Source organism: Rutidosis leptorrhynchoides, chromosome 1 (assembly GCF_046630445.1).
Source record: "Rutidosis leptorrhynchoides isolate AG116_Rl617_1_P2 chromosome 1, CSIRO_AGI_Rlap_v1, whole genome shotgun sequence".
In the NCBI taxonomy this organism is placed as follows: Eukaryota; Viridiplantae; Streptophyta; class Magnoliopsida; order Asterales; family Asteraceae; genus Rutidosis; species Rutidosis leptorrhynchoides.
In genome coordinates, this window is record NC_092333.1 from 102,253,008 (window position 1) to 102,263,672 (window position 10,665).

At 33.0% G+C, this 10,665-nt stretch overlaps 3 protein-coding genes across 3 annotated transcripts; 1 reads left to right on the forward strand and 2 right to left on the reverse strand.

Moving 5' to 3' along the window:
• Positions 1–1,104: 1,104 nt before the first annotated feature.
• On the forward strand, positions 1,105–1,446 carry LOC139887777 (14 kDa proline-rich protein DC2.15-like). Its single transcript, XM_071870836.1, has one exon. It carries the CDS (start codon positions 1,105–1,107, stop codon positions 1,444–1,446), a length of 342 nt encoding a protein of 113 aa, XP_071726937.1.
• Positions 1,447–2,254: 808 nt separating this feature from the next.
• On the reverse strand, positions 2,255–5,195 carry LOC139863682 (NADH dehydrogenase [ubiquinone] 1 beta subcomplex subunit 8, mitochondrial-like). Its single transcript, XM_071852292.1, has 4 exons — positions 4,854–5,195; positions 4,562–4,648; positions 4,381–4,476; positions 2,255–2,507 (listed from the first exon to the last, which is right to left on the reverse strand). The coding sequence occupies exons 1-4, from the start codon at positions 4,989–4,991 to the stop codon at positions 2,451–2,453; spliced, it is 378 nt and encodes a 125-aa protein (XP_071708393.1). The 5' UTR covers positions 4,992–5,195; the 3' UTR covers positions 2,255–2,450.
• Positions 5,196–7,505: 2,310 nt separating this feature from the next.
• LOC139863687 (autophagy-related protein 8f-like) lies at positions 7,506–10,438 on the reverse strand. The gene is made up of 6 exons (XM_071852297.1): positions 10,344–10,438; positions 9,703–9,745; positions 9,530–9,585; positions 9,119–9,171; positions 7,994–8,112; positions 7,506–7,811 (listed from the first exon to the last, which is right to left on the reverse strand). Exons 2-6 carry the CDS (start codon positions 9,737–9,739, stop codon positions 7,717–7,719), a joined length of 360 nt encoding a protein of 119 aa, XP_071708398.1. The 5' UTR covers positions 9,740–9,745; positions 10,344–10,438; the 3' UTR covers positions 7,506–7,716.
• Positions 10,439–10,665: the final 227 nt, after the last annotated feature.

Consider the following 10,665-nt stretch of genomic DNA (forward strand, 5'->3'; position numbering starts at 1 on the left):
TTATTTCACATCATTCGTATTGTTTTAGACCAACATGTTAATAGTCATTGACGGGGATCTGAACGCGATATCGAAGACCACCCACCCGTTCATATCCACAACTAGGGGTGTCAACCATTTGGTTTCAAACCGAATATCGAATCAAATCGAAACCAAAAAAAGCCAAACCGATTTTTTTAAACGGTTTTCGGATCGATTGAAACCGAAATCGAGTTCGTAATTCGGTTTTTGGTTTTGTTTTTGGTTTTGAAAATTTTAAATTTGGTTAACCGAAAACCGAATTAAAAACCGAATTCAAATTAATAACATGTTAAAAACGTATTTATAATTATAATATTTATATATTTATATTATATTTGATGTATTAATATATTTTTATTAAACAATAAACATGTTATATACTTTGTATACTTAATTTAATTCCACAACTGTTATTCCTAATTTATATGTAAATTTATGCTGGTTAGGATTTATATTTTTAGTGATTTTCGGTTTTAACCGAAACCAAACCGAAATCAAATTCGGTTTTCGGTTCGATTTTGGTTATGGTTTTGATATTTAATTTTGGTTTCGGTTTGGTTTTTGGTTTTGATTTTATAAGTTTCAAAACCGAAAAAACCGAACCAAATAAACCGAAAAATCAAAAACCGAACTGATGAGCACCCCTAACAACACCTGCCAGAAGAAACCCGTCAATCCGAACCCAGAACACGGGATTCTTTTTCGGGAAAAGTAAAACTTCTAGTAAGACTCGAACCCGGGACACGCATACCACTCAGCCAAAGGCTCGGTGGTTCATAGTTCATTCATATACATGTATGTGGCTACTATTAATATTCTAGGATGTTTTAACGTTCAAAAATTTAGACTTAAATAAAATACCCACATGGATCTCTACAAAAAGCTTATTCCTCTCAACTATGAACTAACAAAAGGTAGAAAACTGTAAAGCTCCTGATAAAGAATTAAGCCATCATCTTAACATTCAATCTATAAATACCATCATGCACTTCATTAGTTTCACACCACAACTAGCTACTACTTCTTGCTAATTACTCAAAACTAATTAATTAAGCTAGCTAGTTTTCATTACTTCAACTCATAATGGCTTTAACTAAAACTGTCCTCCTTTTCACTCTCAACCTTCTCTTCTTCACTTTGGTAACGTCAGACTCATTACCACAACCTAGTTGTCCAAAAGACGGCCTCAAGTTTGGTGCGTGTGCTGGCGTACTAAATAACTGGCTGGCTGGTGTCGTTGTAGGGACCCCACCAACGTTACCATGTTGCGGCCTCTTTTTTGGTCTTGTTAACCTGGAGGCCGCTACATGTGCTTGTAGGGCTCTTAAAGCTAATGTGTTGGGTGCTAACCTCGATATATCTGTCTCAATGAGCGTGTTGCTTAACAATTGTGGAAAGGAAGTCCCTTCGGGCTTCATATGTTAACTGAAGTCATAATCACTTATCTTGATGAAGCTTGTTTGTTGTGCTTCGTAAAGTATTGTGTTTTATTTTCGGCGTTCGTGTGTTTGGAGTTAATTTGGAGTGTTGTATTTTGTTTTGATGATTGTTTGAAGTAAAAGGTATAAACCTTTGCTTCCACCATTTGTAATTTTAGATCCTGTCACAGTTAATTTATGACGTGATTAGGGTTATTTCTATTTCAATTATGCAAAATCTTTGATTACCAATGCAAACTTTTGATAGTACTTTCATTGTGCCTCTTTTGAACAATTGAACCAATTTATCTTCCAAAAACGCAAAGTTCGACAAGAGTTCGAATCATAAAGTTTACAATGCAGTTTACATGCGGTTTCAAAACTTTGAAATTTGATAACTCAAAGGTTGAAAAATTAGAAATTTGTTGTGTTATATGGTAAACAAACCGATATTTTTTCGTAACGGAGTACTAGATTTACCAAGTCAAACACGGATTTTTATACAACCTTTTGATACAAACAATATCCAAAGAGATAACTAAAACAACAAAGACCATATAAGCAATGCAAGCTGATGGAAGGTTAAATCTGGTCTTCCTAAATACAATGAAACCTGATGGAAGGTTAAATCTGGTTTTCACACAGCATGTATTGTCATTTTCCAGCCAAACCTATATAAACCCCAAATGCGCCCAAGGTACAGAAAGAGGCAGCTACATGTTACATCACACTAAATATGAAATAACCGAGACTATAAGATCGGAGAGTGGATTAATGCAGAATTTGCATAAATGAGACTATAAAGTCATAATAGATTGATACAAACAACAGATATTGTCATTGCAAAGTGGTTAACACACAAGTAGTCTCAACTGCTTGTTCAAAGATCAAGATGATACATTATTACTTGCTAGTTCAAACACCCAGTGCAAACATACATAAAAAGATGAGGTAACAAGAGGAGACTCATGATGTAAGAGATGATTGGTGTGTGCAAGCATCCGGTATCGTCTACGGTTCTCCACCGAGCTCCACAAGCAGGTTGTCATATGGATATACTTTTGGTGTCTGTTCATAGAATAAAACATGCTGCCTATTAGTTTATAATTTCTACAAGTGACACTGATCCCAAATAGTTCATTACACTACGAATTTATGCTGACTCTAGTCTTATAAAAGACATGTTCTATGTTAAAAGCAAAAGTAGAAAAATTAATAAATACTATATCAAAATATAAACATATAGTCTAACGCATAAAATAAAATAATCATTTATGCTAATCAACAAAAATAGCGAGGACAAGATTTCTAAAAATATAACGATTATCATACGGGGGCAGATTCAGTCGCAGGTGAATATTGATGTAGATTAATGTTATATTTTATCGTTCACATGTGCACCTCAAATTTAGCTTTAAACCAAAATTATACCTTTTTGTTCACATATGCACCTATGCACAATTGATCTGTAAACATGTGAACACATGAACATTTCATCTAATGCATAGCATTTTTTAGTTATTTACTTTTTTGTCAATAATATGAACATTAAATACCTTTATATGTAGTTTGTTGTGTTTACATGTATATAACCATGTCGCGTTTCATTGGTTCTCATTTGAACCTAACCGTATGAGAGAGAGAGAGAGAGAGAGAGAGAGAGAGAGAGAGTGTGTGTGTGTGTGTACACGCACACACAGAGAAAGAGAGAAAACCTATAGAATCATTTCACAGTTACAATAATCCAATGACTTGCTGAAAAGATACCCGTGTTGCACAAATTGTGATTTTGATCAATGTCATACATCGACAACTCTTCACGCTAACACTACGCACACAATATGCTTCCCCCATTAGCCTACTTAACCATTACTATTAAACTATCATAGCAAAATATGTTTACGTATACTTATAACACTGATAACAGTTGAGGTTAGCTTGAAGATCAAAGTTTGTTTCCTATCAAGTTAGTAAATGATGTGAGGTCATATAATAATTATGTATGCAAAATGTTGTGAGGGCCTTTGTCAATAAAGGCTGGGTATAAGGGGCTAGATGGGCTAAACATTCAAAAGTTTGGTTTCAACCAAAAAAATACAATTTTTTCCCAAAAAAAATGTATCAATCAAAAGAGTGGGAAACAGTGATCATGAAAGATCTTAACTCTGTTTCCCAACACTTAAATTGCGATCAATATCTGGTTAACCTTCACATCTGAATTTATGTTTGAGAAGAAAAGTGCTGATTCAATGAGTTGTTCCATGTTGTTCGGTTGTTTGAAATAAGCAGCTAGAATTGTTAACAGAGTTAAGCAGAAATTAAATTGAAGGGAATGATGATGCATGTTGTAATGGTCAAGAAATCACATCAGTATCCTATTGAAGCTTGGGTCCAGTTTGAAGCAGAATCGTGCTAACGTTAATCGGGGACATCAAAGAGTTGCACCAGACAAGATAATTAGGTTCTAGAAGCTCCAGTTTTAGCAACATAAAAAGGTTGTAGGTTCCAAGTAGCGTTACTTTAGGAGCAATATAACATTGCATTGCTGACAGCATCGGGTCACGTTGGTGGCGATGTAGTGTTATGTTGGGGGTAATGTAATGTTACTTATCACTGGTTAAACTATTATGTTTTATTAAGTACCCCTCGGCCCTAATGATACTTACAGGACCTATTGAACATTTGCTTAGTGTGGTCAGTCTATGATATAACCCACATTATAAACTGAACACTTTAATTCAAACAGCTCTCCCCATCGAGCATATACCTATACTTATGCATCAACTATACTGTTTTAAAATTACCCTAATTGACAAATCACTTGTGTAACTATCTACTACTATAGTTGAAAGAACTAAAATCATTAACCAAGTTAAACTACGAATAATAGCAAAAAACCACACGTAGATAAATAATTTGACACGAGAATAAAGTGCCTTACAAATGGTATCTTAGATGCTTTGTCGTTCAAAGTAGCCATCAATCCAAGTGTAGCAAAAAACCCCAATCCGCCGCATAACCACGCAAGTGCTTCATACTAGAATCACAAATAACAACATCAAGCAATTCGAATTTACCGCAAACTAAAATCACATAAAAAAAAAATAGATCAAAATTACTACCTTTCCAACAGTGTCAGCAATTCGATCAATACAAGGTTCAGGAAATGAAGTTCCATTGTCCCATACAAGCTCATCATTCACAGGCAGCTGAATCACACAAATAATTTAATTTGATCAATATATGTAATTATAACACATAAATGTTTAATTATCTCTTAATATTTACTATCTGAACCCTAGGGTTTCAAAAGTATGATAAAAATTGGCATTTAAATTGAAACTAATTGTAATTAATAATCTGAATTTGATCTGAAAATTAAAGATATTCATATAATACTATTGATTAACTTACAGGTTTATCGGGAACGATATGTTTACCGACAGGTAAGCCCATACCGGAGCGTTGACGAAGTGAAGAAGCGACTGAGCGGCCAACGACGCCGTTTCCGCCCATAATCTGAGACCCCAAGTGGCGCAATCTTCCGGCCATTATGACAATTTTTCCGATCAGAAACTACTATATATTTTTATTTTTGATTACTGATGTGTAAAAAAATGATACGGATTTTGAGATCGGCTCTCAAAAGTAGTCACTATTAATTAGTTAATGTGTAAAACCAGGTAGGGAAATTAACAGATCTGCCCATTTTTATTTGCTAAATGTTTTAACGATAATCTCTTAAAGTTGTATAACTGTAAAAATTACACATCGAGCATCAAATACGGTGTGTGTTACGTGTTGTTTGATCTTTGATTCATTTGAACCGCATCAACCAAGGTTACATGCAACTAGCATCACGAATGGTGTGGTGCTCGGTGCAGTGTGTGATGCTTGGTCGTTGTTTCATTTCTATAAAATCGTTCAAGGTTTTACGCAAATCGTACCACGGATGCGTGCTACTTGGTCCATGGTCGTTGATTATTTTCTACAGCATCATCCAAAATTACACACAACTCACATCACACACCATACACCAAACATGGTGTGTGGACTTACTCAAACCCGTTATAAATTTTGGCATGTCTCTAGCCAAATTAAGACAATATAAGTAAAAATCTGAATTGCGATATATTATGTTACTTGAATATTATAAATGTAAATTGTAATTTTCTCATCGTTGCAAGCTTGCCTCAGTAGTATCCCCATACCTTGTACGTGGAGCTTAAGTTTAGGTCATGAGTCCGAGTTACGCTCTATCCATCCTATAAATCAATCTTCCTGAAATATGGAGCTCCAGATTGACCCATGGGGGTTTTCTCCCGAATTCATTCAAGAATCAAAGTTGATTCGCCTGCTCTCGGGATGGTTTAAGAATTGAATTCCTGCAATGCGATTCCAGTTTTCTTTCGAAAGCACGTGCATGCGTGGCATATGATTGCGAAGGTGGTTAAGTCACACTTGGGTGATGCCACCAACTTGTCTTTCAGAAAAACAAAAATGTAATTTTCTAGATACAATAAAAGATAATCTAAATAATAAAATAAAAATGTGATTTGTATGATATTTCACTTCGAGCTCTTAAACATTTTTTTTTTTTTTTTTTTTTTTTTTGCATTTCTCGTTTTTGCGGTTTCAATTTTTTGCATGAGTCGTCCTCTAGTTAATTACGTTAATTTTTTCTTTAACTCCCTTCTCTTTCTTCAAATTTTATTTCGGTTTTGCTCAATCAAAAAAACATTTTTCAAATTCGCTTTAGATTTTTTCGGTTTGGTTTCAATTCGGTATTCAATTTAAATGATTTCAAAACAAATATTGAATACCTGTATTAGTAGTCAAGAACTTGGTTAGGTTACTTTTGACAATGATCATATGCGCAACTGTGCACCGAACAACATTTGCGCATCAAAGGTGCGCACAATGAATCATATATAGCATGCGAATATAAGGCGCAACACGTCCGTTTGGGCACACTATGAATAGAGAAGTATGGACCTCATTTAGAGGTTAGGTTGTGTTACGAGAGAACAAATACGTATACAAAAGGTATGAAAGGTAAATGATACAAAGAAAGTAGAAACATTCGGGTTTTGGGCAACATACGAGATCCTAAGATCATACAAAATTCGTTAACTGCCAAAGTTGTTTAAAGATCTTCAGTTTTTCATTTTTGTTATCAAATCTTAGCACATAACTATCTCCCACTTATAAGTTTAAAATGATAACTTTACTTCGACTAAGCATGTCAATTTTTGCATTTAATATAACTTTATCAATTGTAAAAGCTATTGGTAGTTTATCTTCAATACCATTAACCATTTCCACTAATACAAAGATCCCCAATCAAAACAAAGGGCAGTCAAACCTAAAATTCTTTTTGATCCTTTGGTTTTCAAATTATTAATTTGACGATAAAATTGCATGTAAGGAAGAAGGCAAACGAGACTTCCATTTCGAGCGCTTTTAAGCTTTAAAGATAACATTGACGACTTGAATTACGGGAATATTATTCAAAACTTGTTTATGGTTCCTCAAGTTGAAAGAGATGGAGGTTCATCGCCTATCGTGAGAGGTTTGTCTATGGATGCTTTCGCGGCTTTCGATGATATGATGACTCGTTTGGCCGACGAGAATGCGCCGAGCGATGGTTCCACCAATGTGTTATCGTACAAGATAGAGAACCGGTCCGGAAAGAGTTCTTTAAAAGAGACTGTCAATGGTAGATTGAAAAAGGCGAGCCCTAGAGGTTGATTGGTGTGTTTCATCTTGTGTACTTTTGTTTGATTACGTCCTTGTAAGTCTTGATTGGTTAATAGTTTTTTTTTTTTTATGTTTCAAGTTGTTAATTTTTTTTTTTTTTTTTTTTTGCGTGTAGACGTTGCTTTCTAGATGCAAGTTTCCTTGTTTTCCCCCGTCCTTTCTGTATTTTCCGTTGAGGGCGTTTTCATTTGAAAAACGATCTCGTTTCTATGAGTATCCGGTATTTTCGCAAAAAAAAAAAAAAAAAAAAAAAAAAAAAAAAAAATGCATCCAAACATCATCATTAAAAGCACTCATGGATCCATATGAAAAAAGTAAATAGTTTTTTTAATGAAAAGCAAATGATTATTAACAGACCAATGCTCCTGCTATGGACTATATACAGCACAGCAATTGTATATCCTTGCAGTTCAGTTCATAATAAAAAAAAAAAAAGAATAAGATAACAGATTTATAAATGTCTTGATTGGCCAGAAAATATAACGGAAACATGAAAAACACTCTGTAGCAGATAATGTCAATGGTATCCAAACGTGTTCTCTCCGCTGTAGGTAACATACAAGAAACCATCTTCATCCTTCTTTTCTTCATATATGGCAGACATAATCGCCCCTGCACAAAACAAGAAGAAGAAAAAAACAGAAATTTAATAATTTTGGCTGTTGAAGATGATTGAACTGATCCACCATTTAAAAATTTCAGAGTCCCATGTAACAGATTTTTTAAGTTAATAGAATACACTTAATTAGCCAAAAACAATATATAATTTTCAAGATACATGAAGGAAGTATTACCTGTTGGTGGTAGAGCGTTATCAACAAAAATGAAAATAGCCTTCTCAGCACTTAACTTGATCCTCTTACGTATCACGTAAACAAATTGACCAACTGTCAAGTCGGCTGGGACAAGGTATCTGCAATATAATGATTTCACGTCACTTGACGAACAATTTAAAACATGCATAAACCACTAGCCGTTAACCATGGCTATAATATACAAAATTTAATAAGGCTGATTAAATTAAAAAAAAAAAAAAGAAAAAAAATCACTTGTCAATGTTTCAAATAAACACATTGTATTATAGTTGTTCTTCCATTAAAGTAAATGCCGTCAACATAAAAATCCAGTTTGTTGAACAATTTTTCGTACTTCTTGCTATTGACAAGCAAAAAACGAGAAAATAATGATCAATGAACTTGACGATTTATATATATCGATTGAGAAATTCAGAACTCCTAAGAGGTTCGTCCTTCTATTTGAATTAATCATGGAGTATGCATAGCTTTTACAAAAAAAGGCGTCATATACTATAATTATTACATCAAGCTTTTGACTAAAATAAGCCCCTAGATAGAAGAAAACAGAATTACATTAAATATTAGGCATAATAACAGTTTAAGGTCGACACTGGGAAATTTTTTCGACGGATGCAAAATGTTAACAGTTGAAAAAAAATCAAAAAACGGGCAAAACGTAGAAATTTAACATATAAATACACTAAATAAAAAATTGCATCTTTACAGTTGCTTCTACTGGTGAGATTACATGAGCAGTTAATTTTTGTAATCATTAATGCAACAAAAAATTGTGAGTTGGTTCATCCACATTGACTAAACAAACAATCTAGTTATAATCTTTTCGGAAAATTGTATAGGATCTTACTCGCAAAAAGCTTAAGATCATTTCGACTCATAAACACTTAGGACTCGTGGCGTTAATAGTGAAGATTAATCCTGTGAAAATGTATTCAAATTCAGCCCAAGCTCGGAAATATTTAACATGACACGAGACATATATGTAAGTGTTCTAAAATTGATTAGTCTCATCTACCACACCGATATAACATACATATGTCCTACACGTAAGTGTGAGAAAAGTTGATTATCTACAAGTAGTAAAAGTTATGTAGAATCACGTACTTTTTCTTATCAATATTGGAGACATCGCTTCTCTCGCCCTTCTCCACGATCACCTTAACATAACAAAATCAACGATAACATCAAACCAATATCAATAATTTTACTTTATAACTTTATCATATAACAAATACTTTTCCAAACAGTAAATTAATTATAAACTTTGATACAAAAGTTGCAACTTTCGAGAAAAACATATCAAGGATGGAGTTGAAATTAAATGAACTTGATAAAAACACCCTTGACTTAATTAAGATATTTAAATGTAAATAGGTGAGCTTGAACTTACTATCACTTCACATACATGTTACTAAGGTAAGGGTAAACTAGTTATATAATTATATTCAACTCGGTTAGCAGTTTAATCCATATAAATAAAATATGATATATATCTAGAAAACGATATATACTTACTGGAACTCTATCAGGGTATTTTTCTCTAATTCGGGCCGCCTCTGCACGCCTTTTCTCTGAGATAGAAATCAAACTCAACGAGACCATTTTCAACAGGATAAGATCAAACGAAATAATTACATATACTGTTTTAACTAATTTGGAAACATTTATTGTACAAAGATAACACTTACCAAGGTCGTGCTCTTGCTTGAATAAACTCTTTGCCATTTCAATCTACTAAAACATAAATAAAATAATTTAGAAAAAAAATCAAAGACATACGGCGTACCATTTTAGTTGCGAAAATCGTACTGTATTATATAAGACTTTTTTTATTTGTAGCCCTAAGAATTATACTAATGCTTTAACATGTGGTACATAGAGTTTGTTGATGGTAGTTATCATGAATGTAAAAAACTGTTTATGCATGTTTAAATTTAGGGCTATGTTTAGATAATACTAAATTAAATTTAAATTCTGAGACACACAATAATAACAATCTACCAAAATTCAGCTTAATCTCTAAACTTAATTCACCTCTATTTTACTTGAACAAATTAATTAATAATTTTCGCACAGGATATCACAGGAAATAATACAATAAATGGATTAAATAGGGCAAAATCCTATTTTAATTTTATCAGCAACAGAAATAAGTATGATGTGAAAATAAAATTAAAATTGTTTGGAAACCACCAAAACCCCCCGAAACAAGTTATGCGGCTTTTTTTCTCAAGATCACGTCAATATGAACACATATAAAGCATAATAAAAATATATTAATTAATTAAATAACTATATGAAAATAGTAGCAGATGATCAAGAAAAAAACCTTTTTTTCTTCCGGAAATTAAAGGGAGAAATTTAATTAATGGGGTATGAATTAATTTTTGAGGATATAAAAAGTGATTAGGTTTTTGTTTTCTACTCCAACTCCAACGACAACTGTACGCTTATGTATAAAAACAGATGTTGGAGGGTTAAACTTGTATTTTACTAAAGTGTTTATTTATCGTTTTACTTTAAACCTTACAACTTTTGTTATGACATTTACTACCCTCGTACTATGAGTTATGTTTTTAACACCGATAGGTTTTCTATATATTATAGTAACAAAAATAAATTATAAATAAAAATATATTGGTAATTTTTGT